This window comes from Melospiza melodia, chromosome 1 (assembly GCF_035770615.1).
Source record: "Melospiza melodia melodia isolate bMelMel2 chromosome 1, bMelMel2.pri, whole genome shotgun sequence".
Taxonomy (NCBI): Eukaryota; Metazoa; Chordata; class Aves; order Passeriformes; family Passerellidae; genus Melospiza; species Melospiza melodia.
The window spans coordinates 18,622,781-18,643,457 of record NC_086194.1 but is presented as its reverse complement, the minus strand read 5'-3'; the positions used below and the strand labels follow the sequence as shown (position 1 = coordinate 18,643,457).

At 55.1% G+C, this 20,677-nt stretch overlaps 1 protein-coding gene across 1 annotated transcript; it reads left to right on the top strand.

The window, feature by feature from the left end:
- Positions 1-19,033: 19,033 nt before the first annotated feature.
- On the top strand, positions 19,034-20,301 carry PTF1A (pancreas associated transcription factor 1a). Its single transcript, XM_063176547.1, has 2 exons — positions 19,034-19,658; positions 19,753-20,301. Exons 1-2 carry the CDS (start codon positions 19,034-19,036, stop codon positions 19,953-19,955), a joined length of 828 nt encoding a protein of 275 aa, XP_063032617.1. The 3' UTR covers positions 19,956-20,301.
- The last annotated feature ends 376 nt before the right edge of the window (positions 20,302-20,677 follow it).

Below are 20,677 nucleotides of genomic sequence, written 5' to 3'. Positions count from 1 at the left end.
AAATCAGGAAAAAGATGGTAAAATATCATGCGGGATTCTTGCACAGCCTGCTTCATTCAGCAAACAAGGGCTGTGCTGCCCTGTTGCACTATTGATGAATGAGATGTAGAAATGTGGACCACAACCGGGTCATCTTCGCTCAGATGTCATTTGTGGAAGATCAAAAGATGGATCTAGAAATTTTGTAACAGCAGGAAAAGGAACAGGAAAGAACAGCAGCTGTTGCCCACCTTCTATGGAAGAGGCAAAGGCAGCACAGAGGAAGGTGCTGGAGTCAGGGACAACCAGAATTTGTGTTTTCCTTTTCAGAGGAGTCAGCACTGAAAGATGGTGACACAGCTGGTGGATGTCAGATGAAGAGCTGTCTGTGAGCTCTCAGAAATGGGAGAGCTGAGATCAATCCTCCCTGGTGTGAAAGTCTCTTGGGGATGGTTCTGCCAGAGACATGGGATGCCTGTGCATTTCCTGGGATTACTGAAGGAGAAAGCCTGGTGAAGGGCTGGGATATGAGCAGGGCTAGAAGCAGGTGTTCATGTTGGGACGTTCGGGAGATTGACCTCACTGTTAATCAGAATACCAGGTGCAAAATGAACCCGCATACGTTCACTGCCCCAGGAATGACCCTATCCCAATCCAGAAAATGTTCCCTCCCTATTTCAGCCTTTACATTTTACCTCTTGGTCCTGGGCCTCTCCTGAATGCACTTGGGTTCACGCTCAGATCCATTATGAACAAAGATTGTTAAACCTTGTCATGTACAATATGTCTAGCTGGAGTTTCCTTAGGCCCCCAGAGAAGGAGAAAAGGGGCCTCCATGACTCTTCTCCTTGGCAGTAGCTAAAATAGCCTCTGCCTCTGGGCTTAGTCTGTAAGAAGGGCATTTTCCAAAACTGGATCACATGTAACTTTCTATGACCTTGTAGCCTTCACTTAAGTTTTATGAATGAATCTCTATTAAAAGCAGGGGGTAAATGTTTTTCCTTTGTTCCTCTTTCAGTTTACAAATTTGTCTTCTCCTATAGCCAGCTGTTAAAAGATTGGTTCTGCCCCTGCTTTCACCTTTCCTGTTTTATCAGCTGAGACGTCAAACTGAGGGCCTGACCACTTGGTCTAAAAGATCCATGGCTTTTTTTGTAAGGCAGTGGCCTGGCCAACTCTCTAAATGCTGCCTTGTCCTACAGTTTGAGTTAGCCTCTCATACCCTAAATCACCAGGCATCCTTGCCTTGAGCAATGAACAGCTTCTCTCTCCTAATTCGGGGATGACAGCAGTGAAGCAATAGGTGAAAGAAACTGCACATTTCTGGTGTGTGGGCACTGCTGAGAGGCTTGATTCTTTTAGCTCTTGAAAATTGCTTGGCTTGCACAGAGGAAAAGGGCTGTAGAAATACTTATGATGGCTCATTATTTTGATCCTGTTGCTATTTTTATTTCTATTACCTCTGTCGCAGTTTATCTTTTCTGCAAAATTTCACCTTTTTGCTCTACACCTGCCTCATGAATAACCAGAAATTGCCAATTGATAAGTGTTGGAGGAAGCAGATGAACTTCTCCAAAGAGGCAATAAAACTCCTCCACTCCACCCATACCACAGTGTTTACCAAAGTCCCCAAAGCACCTCTCCTCAGATAAATACAGCTGATCAGAGGGGTACAGCTGTGCTTGGGGTGACTTCCCAGCCTGTGGCAAGGACCTGTCCCTCTGTGCCATCAGAACCACTCCTCTGGATGGAGGAAGGCAAACAAAGCTCTTTGGTGGAACCACGGTGGGGTGAGGGGGAACCTGTGCATGCTGGGGAGATGTGACACAGACAGGATGATGATTCGGGGCTGCTCCACAGCAGGAACACCTCACGGGGCGAGGTGTGGCAGAGGGAGAGGTGGGAATATGAAGTGGAGGGTGCGGCATGAAGGAGGTGACATTCTGCCTGAGAAAGGTAACCGGGCAGAGCTTTGGGATCCTGCTCTGTGGAGGTATGGTACATTGTTGGGTGGTTTTGGAGAGAGGGGGGCAATGGCTACTGAGAATCACCTCAAATAAATCTGATATTCCAAGGTGTTCTGACAATTTTCCCTCGAACACATTGCAACTCAATGACTGCTCTGCAGTGACCTCTAGGGCACGTTTGCTTTCAGACCTGCTGCACACTCAATCACCTCGGAAAAACAGCTTCTCCAAACATATTATATGGATCTACTTTCTCTTCTAAGAGTGGCTTGTGCCATTGCCAGGCTGAAAGTCCTTCTTCACATAATGCCCTACACAGGGATGTAGAGAAGAGAGGCTTGTTATCTGCAGTTTGCTGGTGCATCAAAGGAAGTTGCAGATGGTCTCCATGAATCTGATCCCACACTCTTTGAAGTCAATGAACCCCTTCCCTCGACCCCTCATTCAGTTCTCTCTCAGCTCCTTATGCAAATCACAGTCTATTTTGTGTGTGTCTCCAACAAAACCAACATGTTCCTCCCAAGCACATCCCTTTGTGGAACCTGATAGCAAACCTTTCAAAATTCTTGGTGTTCTCTTTTTCTGATGAAGCGTGACTTGAAAGTAGATTGATGCTGTCCAAAGCAGGGGGGAAGAAGTGAGCCCCAACCTACAAATGTGTTTAAGTACTAATTACAGACAGCTATTATCACTGACTGCAGCAGGACTGCTCACCTGGGCAACAGCCAGGAGGAAGAGGCTTCAGAGAGGAACCTGATGAAAATCAGACACAAGGCCAATGAATGCAGGCCACTTGATGCAGGAGGTTGTCAGGAAGCCAAACTGGGAAGTGCTGTCCAAGCCTAAAATGAAATCGATTGCATTTGCTACAAACAAACAAACAAACTGATGGATGGATGGATGGATGAAAGGACAGAGTGCAGACGTCCTAGAAAACTCAGGAGGAAAATGTTGAAAAATTAGACCAAAATTCACAGTGAGGGCTAAACCGAAAAACGGGCAGCCCTAATTGTGGTGCCTGGGATACAATCCTAATGCTTTGTGCCTTACAAGATAGTCCTCATGCATTCATGTGCCAACCGCACCCCCACCCCCAATAACAATTAAAAATCCGGGATACGGATTAAAGCGATAGCAGGTGGCAATCTAATTACTATCAATCTCACATCTGAATCTCTCATTTGTCATATAAGCCCACAACAGCTGGCTCTCAGCCCCGGTTATCCCCGTGGCTGTTACAGCAGGTTCAAAGAAGGTGCGGAGGGATGGGAGGGATGGGAGGGACGGTCCCGGATCTGCACGCTGCCAGGATCGAGGGGAGCAGGGGCTGTCCGGTGCTGTGAGGAGATGGAGGCAGCACCAGTTAAACCTTTGCTCTTTCTCTTCACTGGGGTCGTTCGCGGCCGGGCTCGGCTCCGGCTTCCATGCCGAACCAGGGCGGGCTGGATGGCATCGCCGAGCCCGGGCTGCGGCCGGGCAGCAGCGCAGCAAACGAGAGGCCATTCCAGTGAGCGCTAGGGAGAAAGCGAATCTCTGGTTGTCGGGGCTGTTTCGGTCGTGTCACGGCGGAGCGATCCCAGCGCCGCTCCCGGCCCGCTCCGAGCGCGACACGAGGTGGCGGCAGAGCCCCGAGGCTCCCGCTCCTGGCGCTGCTCCCGGGGGGAATGCGGAGAGCTGGCCTGGGAAAGGGGGAGTAAACCATCGTGTGGGGAGTTTTGGGGGTGTCTGTGCTCACACTAAACGGAAACTTGGCCGATTTTTGCAGCCAGGTACATCACACACACATCACACACGTTTCCTTCTGAGCAGGTCACACTTCCACCCCGGAGTGCAATCCAGGCACAAACTTATTCATGGTCTTGAGAGCTCTATATGGCATTTGCCTCTGGAATTAAAGCATGGAGGCTGGCAGCACCATCAGCATCTTCTCTGCCAGCATTTGGTGAGAGACAGTCGCCTTTGAAATGAAGAGGGACAGATCTTGGGTAGGGAAGGAGAAGAGGGAGCAAAAGTCGGTGACTCAGACACAGGGCAGAAAGGGAATGAGGCACCCACTGAAGTGAGGCAGCATGGACAGGGGTTTCAGCAGGTAACTGGAATGAGTGAAGGAAGAGACTGAGGTCACATTGTAGCATCACAGAATGGTTTGGGTTGGAAGGGACCTAAAGGATCCAATCCTCTATCATGGGCAGGAACACCTCTCTCTACACCAGGTTGCTCTGAGCCCCATTCAGCCTTGTACACATCAAGAGATGGGGCATCCACAACTTCTCTGGGCAGCCTGTTCCAGTGCCTTACTACCTTTACAGTAAATAATTTCTTCATAAAGTCTAGTTTAAACCTACTCTCAACTTAAAGCCATTCTCTCTTGTCCTAGCACTACATACCATTTTAAATAGTCTCTCTCCATCTTTCTTGTAGGCTCCCTTTAGGTACTGGAAGGTCACAATTAAGTCACTCTTCTCTTTTCCAGTCTGAACAATCCAAATTTTCTTAGCCTTTCCTCATAGCTGCTCAATCCCTCTAATAAACTTCATGGTCTCCTCTGGACTTGCTCCAACAGGCCCACACCTTCCCTGCTAGAGACCCCAGAGCTGGATGCAGCACTGCAGGTGGGGTCTCACCAGAACAGGGTATGGGGACAGAATTCCCCCCCCCCTTTACCAGCTGCCCAGGCTGCTTTTGATGCAGCCCAGTGCAGGTTTGGCTCTCTGGGCTGTGAGTGCCCATGGCTGGGTCATGTCCAGCCTCTCACCCACCAGCACCCCCAAGCCCCTCTGGACAGGGCTCCTCTCACTCTGCCCATTCTCCAGCCTGGGCTGATACCATGGATAACAGCATCTCTGAGGACTCCTTAGCCTGTGTAACCTGGATGTGTCTTGTGGCTCAAGCTATCCTTGCTAACACAACCCCTCAAATACATGGGGATATGTTTACCAGGTAAACTCCATTTGCATCTGATAACACTGCAAAAACTAGCAATGTTATAACCAAAAAAGTTAATGTTAACTTAAAATATGTTATTGTGTCTTGGCTGCTATTCCTAAACAATTGCAGTCCCCAGGGATCAAAACTAAAGGGAGGCAGCATCTCTGCCCTCTGAAGAGAGGACAATCTGGTGTGTGAAACACCAGGCAGGAGCCCTGGGAATGCAGCTGAGCCGTGAAGCCCTATGGAGGATTTGCAATGAATGCTGGCATGGCAGAAAGAGGGCACTGAATTCACACGACTGCCCCAAGCCTTTGTGTGCCAGGGTGCAGGGCCAGCTCTGCTGCCCATCCCACAGCCATAATTAAGGGATTCCCACTCGCCATGAACAGGTGCAGCCCCACCCAAACAACAAGGCTGCAGACAAAAGATTACAAATAAGGCCTAAATCCCTCTACTGTACATTGCAGTGGTGAGGGGGGACAGGTGGCCTGGGGCAATTCAGGTTCAGTCCCCATGCTGCGGTGGGAAATTGCAGCAGCTCATTTGGATTTGATAACTCCTTGCTGGCTCTGTTGATTGGGAAGCCGATGGAGCCATGGATTAAATCAAATCAAACAGCCTGTAAGATACTGGCAGTGGAACTTCTTCTACAGGTTTCTGACAGCTTGCAAATAAAGGCACAGATGATGGAGAAGCTGTTTTCTCAAGCTATCCTTTTCTCACACATATTCTATGTAATTTATTCATTCATTAATTCATTAAGCTATAATTGATTATAAAAGCCTCATACATTAGATGAGCCTGACTGTATGCATGCAGGGCATTTGCAGTGCTCACACACCTTTGGGACTTGCTATGTCCAGAAGAGGTCTGGAGAGTTTTGGTAACAAGAAATTGTTCAAAATATTAAATTGTCATCTGATGTGATATTTCCAAATTTATTGCTTATGACTGTTGCATATTTTTGGGTAAGGCATGTCTTGCCACTGGTGTCCTGTCTGTAGATTTGGAGGGAGCTGTTACCCAGCTCATGCAAATTCCCAGTTTCATAGTCTGCACTACTTCATCCATCTGCCTTGGGTGCCTGTGGCTCTGTTAGCACAGATCACAGTGCTCTGCAAGCTTTCCTCTGGTTATCCTCACCTGAGAGGGAGTGAAAGGCTGTTTTCTGCATTCAGTAGGTAGGGCTGAGTTATGAAACCCTGGATTCTCCTGAATCAAGAAAAACACATAAGCTAAAGTTTAAACCATGCAAGTTCTCTTTGTAGTTGTTAGTGACCTATAAGCATGTAAAGATGGTCTAGAAATAATTTGAATTAGCTTCCTACATGGCATATCTTCAGTAGTGCTAAAAAATCAGCCAGACTAAGTATGGGCCAGACTGAGTGCAAGGTGCTTGAGTTCTTCAAAACTCTCGTTAGGCTTTTGAATCATTAATGGCAGGATGCCTTGAGAAACATGTAGCTGCCTAAATATTAGTCCTTTGACTTGCAGGTAAACTGTTTCAGTTCCTTCTGTTGCCAGTGAACCAAGACTGGCATCTTCAATGGCCACCAGACTCCACCTTAAAAAGGTTCCCTCCTGAGGGTGGTTTGTTGCACCCATCTTTTCCCCTTGACTATAAATGAACACCTTATACTTAGGAGGGCAGTTACATTAGCATAGATGTAGATGCCCAATCCTGTTGTAAATCAGGTATCCCACAAGGATAGCCTGCACGGAAGTTCCAGCTGAGCCCCCAGAAAGGTGCAGGTCTCCTGTTGATCCTGCGTCATATCTGCAAGCCCCAAGTTCTGGATACTCTGTAGTACTTAACAGAGTACTAGACCATGTATGTCATTGCTCTGTGTGAGGGACTGAATCCCTCTCCTAATTAGTGTCCAGCTCTTGACTGGATGAAGTTAATGAGGACTCACACCCTAAGTGACTTGCTTGAGGACGTTGATGCCAGAGGCATGTGTTTACAAGCCTAAAAAAGAGCAAAGAAGAGAGTCCTGGGAAGGATAAATCCATCAGCCTAACCATGATAATGAGAGTCAATTATTAATCAATTTGTAAGCACATAAGTGATAAGAAGGCAGTAAAACATATCAGCATAGATTAATCAAGAGCATATCACTTCCAATTAATTCAGTGCTCTTATTTGAAGGACTAACTAGCCAAGTGTGTAAAGGCATATATGTAATATATGTCAACTCTGTTAGTGTCCAAAGCCTTTACTCTTCTTATAAACAAAGCCATTTACTGAGATCTAAATAAAATAGGGATTGAAATGAGCCTATAAAGTTTGAATGATGTGAAAGTGCTCACCCACAGTTCACTGTCAAAGCTGGACGTGCCAAGTGGAGTCCTGCAGGTGTCTGTTGCAGCTCCAATGTTTCAACAATAAATAGGCTACAAGGAAAGAGTGCTTAATTCCACTCCTGAGAGCGCTGGCTGGGAGAGGTTGATTTGGAGAACAGGATTGGGACTCACATTGATCTTCACAGATTGGAGAGCTTGCCTGAAATCAATAAGCTGCACTGTAATAAGACAAGTACAAAATGCAATCTTGGGAGAAAAGACAGATCAAATGCATGATTTGTGAAATAAATAACTGATAAGGCAGCAGCAGTGCAGGAATAGATCAGCTAGCTGTTGTGAACTATGCACTATGCAAAATGGGAGATGCAGAAAAACAAATGTCATTTGAGGGTACACTAACAGCAGTGTTTTGGGTAAAGCACTGAGGTAATTATTCTGCTCTACTTGGCGCTGGTGAGGATTAGCCTAAGTACAGCTTTGGACACTACACTTAAAGAAATGGTACAGGGAAATTAGCAGCAAACACCATAGAAATGTTAATATGTTTTAGAAGTGCACACTTGAAGGGATATGGATTTGCTTAGTCTCAGGAAAAGGTCATTCAGAAGAGACATGAAAACAATCTTTGTTGTGAGAAAGTTTTTCATAGAGTGGCATGAACAGTGTTCTCCCATGCCTCCCAGAAGGTGAGCTCTGGAGAAGAGCTACCAGGCTGAGTAAAACAGTACCTTCAGTGTGTTGACAACTTCCAAAGGAAATGCAGCATCTCCTTCTGTAGACGTTTTTCATGTCCCTGGCTTGGTTAATAATTTGCCACAAAGATAAAAGCCTCAGGGCTAAATGGATGCAGAGATGTGGTTTTGCAATGCCCAAACTGTAGGTGCTGGGCACGCAGCCCCAAGGCTCCTGGGATAGTGAGAGGCAGGTGATCAACAAAGAATGTAGGAGAGACCCACTGGGCTCAGCTGGGAGCCAAAAAATATCTCTAACTCTGGGCTGGACAAAAACAACTGCATTGAGAAGTGGAGGTTGAGGGATCTGCTGCAGAAATCCTTTCCTGGAACTGAGCAACCATGACAGGTCAGCCATTCTCGTCAAAAGTCATCACGATAGTTTTTACGAGATATTACACCCAAGACTACTCAAAAAAACATCAACAATGTAGAGTATTTCCTCGTGAGAGGCATTTGTAAAGTTATGTGGTAGTTGATGGGTGATTCCTGAGAAGTGTGGACTCTTAAGGTGCTTTTAAGTCTTTGGTTTTTCCTGCATCTCCAAGCCTTATCTCTTTCCAAGACAGGAATCATAATTTCAAAACTCAGCTCTACTAAACAGTACCTAATACTTTTAATAAAATTATTTTAGTTTTAAAAGCCATTAGACAAGTTCATGGAATGGAGGGAGAGGGAAATGTATCAAGAACTCTTCGACACATGGATCTATGCCATGGCCCAGGATAGTAATCTCATTGCTCTTATGGTCAAAACATAAAATTTTTCAGGAAGAACTGTAGAACAAAAGAAGGATTGTAAACAGTATTTGTCAGTCATGGAGCAGGAAAGGCATCCCATGTGGAAGGGGCTTGAACAATCATCAGAAGAAGCCTAGCACTGTGAGGACCAAAGTGGCAGAGAAGGAAAGAAATCCAGCGTTACGAGGTGGCACTTCAGGCACGTGTGTTAAGAACATGTGCTGTGGCTGTGTCTCCATAGTCCTTGCCAGGAAGAGGAGGGAAAAGACCTTGGGTCGCCAGCTAATGACAAAGTGGTCATGGGCCACTGAAGGAACATGGCCATGAAAAAGGTAAATGTAACCTTTGCAGTACAAAGTGAGGGATTTTGGCAGAAAGGCAAATGCTGACATCATTCTCCAAGGAGGTATGAGAACTCTGTGGACAGCTGTGCACCATTACGGTTCCGGCTATCCCAGAAGATTAACTTATATGGGGAAAAGGGCAGGGAAAGGTGATAAAGAAAGGGGGAGTCCAACCCTGAGCTTGCTTTGCTTGCCCTGGCAAAGTGAGAGGTGGAAAGGAGCATGCGTCTATCGACCTAAGGGAAAATCCCATGGAGACTGAGATCTTTCGTGGGAATCAACACCCACACTGGAACAGATGGGCATAAACCAGGAAGGAAGAATTCAAGGGAGGAGGATAGAAAATTAATGGAGTCTCTAACCAACAAAAAATGTCAATGACTGGAAAGCTTAATTTCTATTTAATCTAGAGCTGGTTTTATTTATGGAAGAAATGACATAACACAGGTGCTTAACAGAGTGAAGAAGTGCTCTGTTACCCATTGGGATAAGACTCTGAGTTGTTGGAAATTGCCAGGAATAAAAAATTGACGCCAAATCACAGCGCCTCCTGCCAGCTGGTGTTGGCGAGCCTTAGTGCCCTTGTTACACGGTAAAGCAAGTCTCTAGCCCTCCACCAGCTGCGCCCTGCCCTGCTGTGTTTCAGCGAACCCTTTTGCGCTCGTGGGGACAGCCTTGTGCAGTGTTTCAAACGAGCGATCCTGCCTCAGAGCAGGGCTGTCAGGACCCCGTCTCAAGGAACCATTTCCCCTTCTCTTGGGTGGTTTTGTGTCTTGGAAGATGAGAGACTCCTTACCAAATGTGCTTTTTACATACTGCTTCCCTCCAGGGCCCTGCTTATGCATTCGCCACGGGGGAACGGGAGGGACACCGCACCCCCGTACGGCATGGCATGGGCGGGGGGCACGGGAGAGCCCTACCGGGGGCTCTGGGCAGCCCGGGCAGCCAGCCCCTGCTCCCAGCCTGCCCGCGCCTTCTGGGGCGGCCACGGCCCCTCGGAGGAGCCCGATCCCTGCGGGGACCAGCGGGGTTTGCTGCGGTCTCATTCCCCTGCGCCGCACTGAAGGAGAGACTGCGTCGTCCCCGTCCTGCAAAACCGGCACTCACCCGGTATCCCGCACCCTGCAGCCCCGTGGCTGCATTTCCCTCCGGCGTGTCCGTGCCCCGGGCCGGGCAGGGCAGCCCCGGTGGCCCCACAGGCCGGGCACGGCCGCCCCGCTCGCACCTGAGCAGCTCCCGCAGGGAGCGCCGGCACAGCCGCGGAGCCTCGAGCCCGGGCCCCTCCCTGGTGGGAATGATATTAACTTTGGGCCCTTCTATTGACGGGTCAATTTAGAAGCTGATGAAACAGTAAATTGTTGGTGGAAACGCAGGGAGTTTTGTGCTTTGCCAAGCAGGTGCCTGGCGGTTTTCGTCAAGGATTGGTAAATTTACAAGAGCGCAGTGAACGTGCCCTTCCCGGGCTATTGTGAAATTCAGGGGCGAACAAAGGAGAACGTGAATATTCACACAGCCGCCTTTCAGCGTGTGGCATTGCTTCGCAATTTTAAAGCGCTGCGCTTTTTTGTTGTTGTTGTTTTGTCTAGGGAAAAAAACTACCAACACTCCTCCCCCTCGAATTAGAAAGTACCTGTTTGCGTTTTAAAGAACATGGAAATCATCCGTGAGCAACCATATAATTTGATTTGCTAGGCAATCTGCGAGGCGATTGCACATCATTTATAATGTTCATTGAGCATTTTGCTTAATTGTGTCTCTTTTTGTAAAGGAAGCACAGCCCCCTCCCGGCTGCGGCCGGCACAAGTGGCCAGATTCCCATGGAGCCGCCGACAACCGCCGGCCCCGCGCGGGGCTTTCCCAAGAGGAGCCGAACCCGTACGCGCGTCTGGGGGGCGAGAAAGGGCTCAGGTACGAGCTCGCTGTCTGAAACCCCTCCGCTCACAGCCCTCGGCTTCGGCAGGTGCTGCCGTGCGGGCTGGCGGGTGCCCGGCTCGCCTCTGGCCGGGGCGCTGCGGCCCCGGGATCCGCAGGTGCGGGACGGGCCCGGCGGCGGCGATGCCGGGAGGGGCTGATTCCCTTTGCCAGTCCCAGGCCCGGGAGAGGAGCTCGGAGAGACCTGAAACGGGCACCAGAAGAGAAAGGAGGACCTCGCTGCGGTCCGCCCCATCCCGTTCCCCCGAACACGGTTTGCCGTAGCCGCCGGGGAACCTTGGCGCGGGCCGGGAGCCCGCCGGACCCCTCGGGGTGGGCAGGGACCGGCCGAGGAACGGCGTTTAGCGGGAATGGGGCGAGCCCCTCGCAGCCGGCGAGCCCCCGCCTTTCAGCCCCCGTAGGGAGCGGCAGGGGAAGCCAAGCGGGGCTCGGTGGGAGCGCGGCTGGCGCTGGCAGCCGCTCCGCTCCCCGGCGCAGGGAAGCCGCCAGCCCGCCCGCCGCCAGCCCGCACCTTTTGCCTGCCGCGACCGCCCAGCCGCACCATATAATTTGATTTTCCCCCGTGCCCGCAGATCGATTGCAGCTCATTTGATACATTCAGCGGTTCCTCGGGACGGGGAGGGGGGAGAAGGGCGGGCCGAGGGAGCCGGCGGCACAAGTGTTGGGATTCCCATGGGCTGTGCCTGCTCTCCAGCTTGCCGCACTGGCACCCCGGCCCGAGCGGCCGGAGGAGGGGGGTTTGCAGACACGGTGACCTCCGCGATCTCGGCTTGAAAGAGCCTGAAAGGCGGCCCGCCATGGTGCATTACCAGCCCAGCGCCCAGGTACCGGCTCGGAGGGGAGGGCGCACAGCCGGGCCGACCCCGGCTGCAGGTGCCGCCTCCTCCTCCGGGCGGGCGAGCCCCGGGACCGCCGCGCCGCCTTTGTGGGGCCGCGTCCCGCCGCGCCGCGCTCGCCCCGGAGCGGCTCCGAGGGGGGAGAGCCTTTCCCCGCCTTGTTTATGGGCCGCACATGGTGGAGGGAAAAGGAAGGGGTGGGCTCGCCGCGGCCCGTTCTGCTCCCTCCGCACCCCCCGGGCCCATCCCTGCTCCGGATGCTTGGGCTGCCAAGCCGGGGGTGCCGTGGGCTGGGGAGGTTCTGCTGGCCCGCGGGAAGCAAACGAGTTCCCGCAGACGTATCTGCAAAGTGGTTTTGGGTCTCCAGTACCTGGCAGCTCAGTTCTGCCTGGTGCCTGGCGTGCGGGACTCCTCACCGCGTCTTGAGACCAGGAAAGTTGTGTAAAAGTCTATTACCATGAAAAACATAGTGCCCCAAGGTTGCACTGAACAAAGTGGGATTTCAATTATGCTATCAGTGGTAAAAAATTCCTAGAAGTTGATCAACAAAGTGCAGGGTTTTTTCTTCTCACTTACCTGGTGAGAAATTACCTCTCCTGGTAATTATCATTTGCATAGATACTGGGCAAACTCTGGTCCCGTCTTTTAAAATACTCCTGCTTCTTTTCTCAATCAAACATTGCAACTCTGAATAAGTGCAACACGCCAAGGGATCCCAACAGGTGAGCTGTTGAGTTTTATAATTTGAGGGAAAAATAATCGTACTCAGAATTTGCTCCACTGAGACTTTATGGACTTCAGACTTCTTGTTTAAACAAATGCTGACAGTGTGGATATGAAGATTTGAGAAGAATATTGGGTAGAGCCTGCATGGATGAAGATGGAGCTCTCCTGACTTGTCTTTCCATGGCTGTGGAATGACCCCCATGAAGAGTATTCGATCAACAATAGAAGTCAGGAAAATTATGCAGGTAATATAGGAATAAGAGTTAGATGGGAAACCAAACTCACCTGAGCACTTTCTGGGGACCTGGGGTTTCCCCTCAGCTTCAGCTAACAGGATTCGTTGTTCTGGAATATCACTTGAGTTTGGAGCTGCTTCACAAGACTCTGGGCTGAAAGGCAGCGTGCGGGGTGTGGATCTCCCCCCTTACCTGCGTGTCCCCTTCACCTCGGACTGCGGCCCCCGTAACGCCCCCCGTTATCCATTTTCCGTGTCCCAGCTGTTGGGTGAGACACGGCAGACAGTGGAAGCCGGGCCCCTGCGGGCTGGGGCGGCTCGGAGGCAGCGGGGGCCGGGCAGCTCCTGCCCCTCCCGCAGCACCCGCGGGGCTCCGGGGGCGCGGACAGGAGCAAACGGGCGCTGCCGCTCCTCCCCCGCGGCTCATCCTCGCCGAGGGCTGAGGAGCAGCGCCCGGTGCCTGCTGCCCGACGGGAGACGCTCCCCGCTGCGCCCGCCGCTGAGACAGCCCGGACATGGGCGTGTGAAGGTGCTCGTGGGGATCGGGGCAGACCCTTGGGGAGTGCAAAGCCCGCCAGGACCCGACCCTCGGGCCCGGCCCGACGTGCTGAGCGCGGCAGGTGCTGGGACAGTCAGTGAGCCGGGACGGGCAGCCTGTCCCACTAAGGACAGAGCACGGCAGGGGCCGTGAGCTTTGCAGCCCCTCGGGGTGAGGGACTGCTCCTGCTTCCCGTCCCGGTTCCGAGAGACCTCGAGAGGAAAGCTCTCTATCAGAGGGAAGCGATAGGTGGCGGCAGGCCAGGCGCGCCTCTTGCCCTGGACAAGACGAGCCCCTGAAACTCCCCAGCTGGCTGGATCTGGGTAAGGATCCGCCGCCAGCGACACTGAATAAACAAACACCACCAACATTCCCCCTAAATAAACCATAACAAGCACCAGAGACACAAAGGAAACCCCCAAGCTTACCAACCAACCAGCCAACCAACCAGCCAACCAACCAACAACCAACCAACCAGCCAACCAACCAGCCAACCAACCAACCAACCAACCAGCCAACCAATCAACCAACCAACCAACCAACCAGCCAACCAACCAGCCAACCAACCAACCAACCAGACAACCAACCGACCAACCAACCAACCAACCAACCAACCAACCAACCAACCAGCCAACCAACCAACCAACCAGCCAACCAACCAACCAACCAGCCAACCAACCAACCAACCAACCAACCAACCAACCAACCAACCAACCAACCAGCCAACCAACCAACCAGCCAACCAACCAACCAGCCAACCAACCAGCCAACCAACCAGCCAACCAACCAACACCCAACCAACCAGCCAACCAACCAACCAACCAGCCAACCAACCAACCAACCAGCCAACCAACCAGCCAACCAACCAACCAACCAGCCAACCAACCGACCAACCAACCGACCAACCAACCAGCCAACCAACCAACCAGCCAACCAACCAACCAGCCAACCAACCAATCAACCAGCCAACCAATCAACCAACCAACCAACCAACCAGCCAACCAACCAGCCAACCAACCAGCCAACCAACCAGCCAACCAACCACACCCTGCAGCTGCCGCGGCAACCAGCCCAGCACCCCGTCACAATGGGAGCGGTTAGACGCAACTGCCAACCCCCCTAAAACAAAGCACAACCCTAAAAATAAAACAAATTCTATCATAAATTCCTATTCGACCTCTCTCCTGGGCTGGGCTCGCTTTACTGCGCGGGGATGGGCACAGGATCGAGCACCCCAGCAGAGTCAGGGCCGAGAGTGCTCTGGGTCTCCTCAATGCAAAGTCCGTGCCCTTTCCTTATTCCCGCTGCGAGGGGCTCTGCGTGGTCTCGTGGGGTGTCGGGAGTGGGTGCTGGTGGGCCAGACTCCCCAGGCAGCCCTGCATGGCCCCGTGTCCCGCCCTGTCTCTGGACCTTTGGCGAATCCTGGTTCCCATTAAGGTGGCTGCCAGCTAGACTTGTCGTGTGGGCATTGACTCCGAGGGAAAGGCGATGCGCCTTTTGGCGTGCACCCAAAAGTGTCCAAAGGTGTTTTCGTTGTCCACCCCCCTTCCCCTTCCCCCTTAACACCTGTTACTGCCCTCGGTGAATAGAAATAGCGAAGTGTCAAGCGCTGTTCATCCATTTTCATTGCTGGAGAGCGGTGCAGGGAGGTGCCCTTCCCGAGAGCAAAACGGGGACGGGTGAGACATCCGTGCTGGACAAATATTGAAAGAAGGGAGTTTGCGACACAGGCGGTGGTGCCCAAGTGCTGCGCGGCGGCCCAGGCTCCGCTTGTACATGTTCCTGGTTTTTGCACGTTTCCTTTTGTAATATCTTGGGCAACCCGAGAGGAACCTTCCCGCACCTCAGGCGGTTCCTTCGGAGACGGTACTCGTCTCCCAAAGGCAAATGTACAAACTGGAATCGTTCGTCTTTAAAGCCATCACTGCCGCAGGGATGAGGGCTGAGTCCGGCGCAGAGAGGGAACCGCTCCTGCCGGGTGTCGCATCGAGCGCTGCGGAGCCGGGGAGCGATGTTCGCACGGGCAGAGCGCTAGCCGCTCCTGTCCTGGGGCTCTCCCTGCATCGCTTTCCTCCCTGGCACACTGCTCCCAAATTTTCCAATGATCTGCTAGGTCTGACCTAGTTTCAAGACAAGCTCCGAGCCCCCAACAGTTTGGAAACAGTGGCTTCTCAAAATATCCCTCCGCTTCCCTGTGCAACTGGCTCCCTTCGCCGTCGGTCCTGACGGAGCTGCCTCTCAGGGACAGACAGACCGCACAGACTGACTTCCCAGGCTACCTGCCTGAGTTCTGTGGCCCGGTGGTGTCGCGCCACCCCGCCAGTGTGGCATTCGCATCACTCCGGCTGCGCGGCACCACCGTGCGCCAGAGCTGAGCGGCACCGGCAGCCCTGGGGGAGAGGGAAAGACTGCCATGGTAAATGAACTGCCATGGTAAATGAGCTGGGGTCCCCAGCCCCTCTGGGCATATGTTGCTCTTGGACCAACAGGAGAGATCCCCTTCTCCTCTTTCTTACCCCTTAAGGCCTTTAGTAAGGCTGTCGGGAAGATGCTCCACCACGGCGTTAAGGAGAGGTAGCCTGGTGCCTTGTCATGCTCTCGAGCAGAGGGACATACCGTGCTCAAAACGCTGCGCTCGCAGAAGGCTGGTGGCAGAGATTTTGGGGAAAGAACCTGTTTGAGGGTGTTACTCCCCTTCAGGATCTGGCGGCACTTAGCCTGTCTGACCTGGGAGAAACTTTGTAGGGTGGGTGTATGTGGCTCTGCGTGTCTTGAGCGGAGGCAGTGGGGTCAGGAGCCACTCGACATGGTTTGCTCATCGGCTTTCAAGTGTCCGGCCCCAGAAAGTGGCATGAGCAAGGACTCGCCACCCCATGGGTGATGACTCCTTGGGAGGGAGGGAACAGAGCCAGCTCTGTGGCCAGGAAATTCCCCGGAAATCACCTCGGTGTTGCTAGGGGTTTGCTTTCTTCATTTTCCGTGTTTTGCGGTAGGTGTGACATGGATTTGAGAGGGATGCAAGGTATATGTTGGATTTATACTTGTGCTTCTGGCTATGGTAGCGATAATTCCCTGGCTGCACTCGAGTCCATTTGCTTTTGAAAAAGGAGATTGCTCTGCGTTGCACGGGGCCAAGGTGGGGAAGGGGCAGGCTCCCGTTCAGATGTGTCCCAGCGGGACAGGAAGGGTCAGGAGCCGAGCCCCTGTTCCCCGGCTCTGCACAGGCCCGGAGCCCGGGCTGCTGGAGGGGAGCGGGCACCGCACCTCGGCACAGCAGCGCAGCTGCGGCACCGGCTGCGGTAACCTGGGGGCCCTGGGGCTGCCGGGCGGCCGGGGACTCTCCCGGACTCTCCACCGCCCCCGGCAGCCTCAAGGGCTGGCCGCGCAAGGTCCTTGGCCTCCCACCAGCGCCTCACACCCAGTTACCGTGGGGTGGCGAAGCATTTTTTCCTACCAGCCCTGAGGAGGGCAAAGGAGGGACTGGGATGCTCTCAGGGGGCAGCGCGACCCCTCGGGGAGCCCCGGGGCGGGGAAGGGAAAGCATCTCTGTCGGTGCGGTGCCGAAGCTGTGTTTGCTCTCCCAGGTGGATCTTTCGGCTCAGCGGGTCAGGGCTGCTCGGGAAGAGTGCTCCGAGGGCGAGAGATGCCTCTGCCAAGCTACAGCTGGGAGCGCCGAGGGGCCTCCTGGCCGCCGTGCTCGGTGCCGCTCGGAGCGGTCCCTCCCAAGCCACCGAGCAGCGAGCAGGACAGAGGCCACAGCCGTGTGCCCCGGCCGCACGGAACGCCAGCGGCAGCTCTGAGCGGTGTGGGCACCATCACAGCCCACGGGACCGAGGGAAGGGATAATTGCCCGCACCCGACGCTCGTCAGACCGCATCGAAGACTTGCGGGAGTTTTTGGGACAGCCGGTGCAGCAAATAGCCGTGAGGGGCGAAGGGCTGGCGAGGCAGAGGAAGCCGGGGCAGCCGCCTGGGGCGGGAAGGCTCCCCTGGAGCGGGGCTGGCTCTTGGCAGAGTGCGGGGTGAGAGATCGAGGGGTGGCGGGCGTCAATGGGAGCAGGAGCCCGGACGCGCTCATCCCAGTCCCGTCCGAGGTCCCTGGTCCCGCCCCGCGGGTGGACGTGAAGGGGGAATAGCACTGCAGTCGCATCGGCCCTGTAATGGGACACTCCCACAGCTTCCCCTTTCCCGGACGGTGGGAGCAGCCCCACGGCCACGCGTGGGCGGTTCCTGACTTCGCGCACAGGTCTCCGCCTTCCCTTCTCGCTCTTTTCGCGTGGGCCGTCTGCAGGCGGGACTTCCCAAGAAGCGGCTCTTGCAAAGCTCTTTGTTCCCTCCCGTGACTCACGCGTTTCCCTGCCCTTATCACGGCCATGTCAGCGGCTTTGAAGTCCGGTCATTTATCACCTTCCCGGAGCTGGCCCTGTCTTGCTCTGCTGATAGACCCGGGGACGTTTCCACGCGGAGTTTGATCTCTGCCCGCGTTGGTGGCGCGCTGCAAAGTCACTTTCGATAAACCTCGACAGACTCTGCCGGACAAACTATTGCAGCGCTAATGACAGAGATAATCCTCTCCTAATCTGGCGGGTAATCCATTTCACTCTAGTGAGAATTTTTAAGGCTTTAATCAGTGAGAGTCTGTTAGGGAATTATTAACAGAGCCTCCGCCGAGCGAGCTCGTCCAGAGAGGAGCAATGGGAATGGGAAAGGGAGGACGCAACGAGGCCCGATGAGGTCAAAATCGATGCACGGCCGGGCGCGAGAGCTGACGTGATGAATTTTGATGTTGCGATAGAATTGCCTTCACTTCGAACGCCACGAAAAACCCGCGCCATCGATTCCCCTATGCCCGCTGTGACAGCGGCTCTGCTGGCGGCGGAGACCGGCACTCCCGGGGAGCGGGAGAAGCGCTGGGGGTAAAACGCGCCGGGTGACGCTTCCCGGTGCCGAGAGGGAGGCCGTGCCAAAGCCCAGAGGCGCGTTTCGGTAGCGGCTCCTGAGGAGAGGTGCCGAGGCGCTCCGGGGCCCCTCGCCCGACGTGCGGGGCCGCCCTTGGGAGCGGCGCCGGGCGGCGCCGGGAGGTGCGGGGCGGTACCGGGCCGTGCGGGGCGGTGTCGGGAGGGGTGGGGCGGTGCGGACGGTGCCGAGCGGTGCGGGACGGTCCGGGGCAGTGCCGGACGGTGCGGGACGGTGCCGAGCCGTGCGGGACGGTGCCGGGCGGTACCGGGGGGTGTCGGGCGGGGCGGTGCGGGGCTGTGCCGTGCCGGGCGGTACCGGGGGGTGTCGGGCGGGGCGGGGCGGGGCTGTGCCGTGCCGGGCGGTACCGGGGGGTGTCGGGCGGGGCGGGGCGGGGCTGTGCCGTGCCGGGCTGTGCCGGGCGGGGGCTCCGTCGGGTCCCGCCCGCCCCCCCCGCCCGGTGCTGGGCGCCTCCCCCCGGCCGCGCGCGGGGTCCCCCGCCCCCCCCTCCCCGGCGCGCCCTGATTGGCTGGCGGCGGCGCCCGGCGGCACGCGCCCGGGGATGTCGTTATAAGACCCCTCGCGTGCCGGCCCGCGGCGCCAGCGGCTCCGGCCCCTCCCGGAGAGCGGCGGCGAGGCCCGGCCCCGCCACAGCGCGGCGGGCAGGGCAGGGCAGGGCGGGGCGGCCCCGCCACCGGCACCGCCACCGCCGGGGCGGCTCGGGCAGCGGGCCGGACACAGCGGCTGCGGGCGCGTCCCGGCGGGGCGGCCCCCCTGCCCCGTCCCGTCCCGTCCGCGCCGGGCCCGGGAGCAGCATGGAGACCGTGCTGCTGGAGCACTTCCCTGGGGGGCTGGACTCCTTCTCCTCGCCCCCCTACTTCGACGAGGAGGATTTTTTCTCCGAGCCTCCTCCGCGGGACGTGCTGGCCGCGGACGGGCTGCTGGAGCCGGACGTGGATTTCCTCAGCCGGCAGCTGCAGGAGTACTATCGCGACGGCGGCGACCCCGAGGGCGGCTACCGCTGCCCGGCGCCGGCCGCCGCCTTCCCGCCGTCTCCCGCCTCGCCCGGCTTCGCCTACGAATGCTGCGGGGCGGCGGGCGCGGCCCTGCTGTCCCCCGGGGGGCGGCTCCAGGCGCTGGGCTCGGCCAAGCGGCGGCGGCGGGTGCGCTCCGAGGCGGAGCTGCAGCAGCTCCGTCAGGCCGCCAACGTGCGGGAGCGGCGGCGGATGCAGTCCATCAACGACGCCTTCGAGGGGCTGCGCTCGCACATCCCCACCCTGCCCTACGAGAAGCGCCTCTCCAAGGTGGACACGCTGCGCCTGGCCATCGGCTACATCAACTTCCTCAGCGAGCTGGTGCAGTCCGACCTGCCGCTGCGCAGCGCCAGCAGCGAGAGCCCCAGCCAGCCCAAGAAAATCATCATCTGCCACCGCGGCACAAGTAAGTGGCGGCCCGGTACGGCCCGGCACCGCGCTCCGCAGGAATGCCGGCCCCGGCAATAACCCCCTGCTCCCTTTTCCCTCCTGCCCTCCAGGATCTCCCTCTCCGAGCGACCCCGACTACGGACTCCCCCCTCTGGCCGGTCACTCGCTGTCGTGGACTGATGAAAAGCAGCTCAAGGAACAAAACATCATCCGGACAGCCAAAGTGTGGACCCCCGAGGACCCGCGGAAGGTGAACAACAAACCCTCCCTCAACGACATAGAAAACGAGCCCCCCTTCGACTACGTGGCGTGAGGCGCCGCGCGGGTGGTCCCCGCCCCCGCCCGCTCTGTACATGCTGTATGTAGAGACCTATATTGTAAATGTAATTTAAGATTCAGACTCTAAGGGCAATCAAATTTATTTATCTATTTATTAAGGAATAGTGATAATGAGGTAGAATCGTTTGTTTTGAATATATAATTTATATAATTTATCTTGATTTTTTTAAAGATATGCAATAGGTTTATTCCACCAGCACCTTTTTTTTTTTTTTTTTTATTTTAATGGGGGAAATACGTCAGAACCTGTGAAAATAATTTATTGCCGCACGTGGACTCTCCTTGTGTTTGTTAATAATAAACCCGAATTGTACCTTGTGGAGCAGTATATTTGTGGGAAGCGGCTTCCGAGAGCCCCGCCACATCCCGAGGAAGCCTTGCAATGAACGACCGGACCGGTGTCCCGGCGGGGCGAGCCCCAAGGCTCATGGCACCCTCAGCCCAGATGCTGGCCCCACTCTGCCCCACCGCCGGCTCGGGCTGCGCTTATAGCGCCGGGGGGACGGGGACGGGCGGGGACACACTTTCGCCTTCTCTCCACCCCTTTTGACGTCCTCTCCTGAAGTGCTTCCAACTGATGTCTTTGTGTATCTCTAGAAGGTCCCCTCCTTTCAGTGTCTCAGCACCGCTTGTGGTTTCCAGCTGGAAGACCCGAGCCCCCCAACACAAACCTTGCGAGGGTGCGCGTCCCCCGCC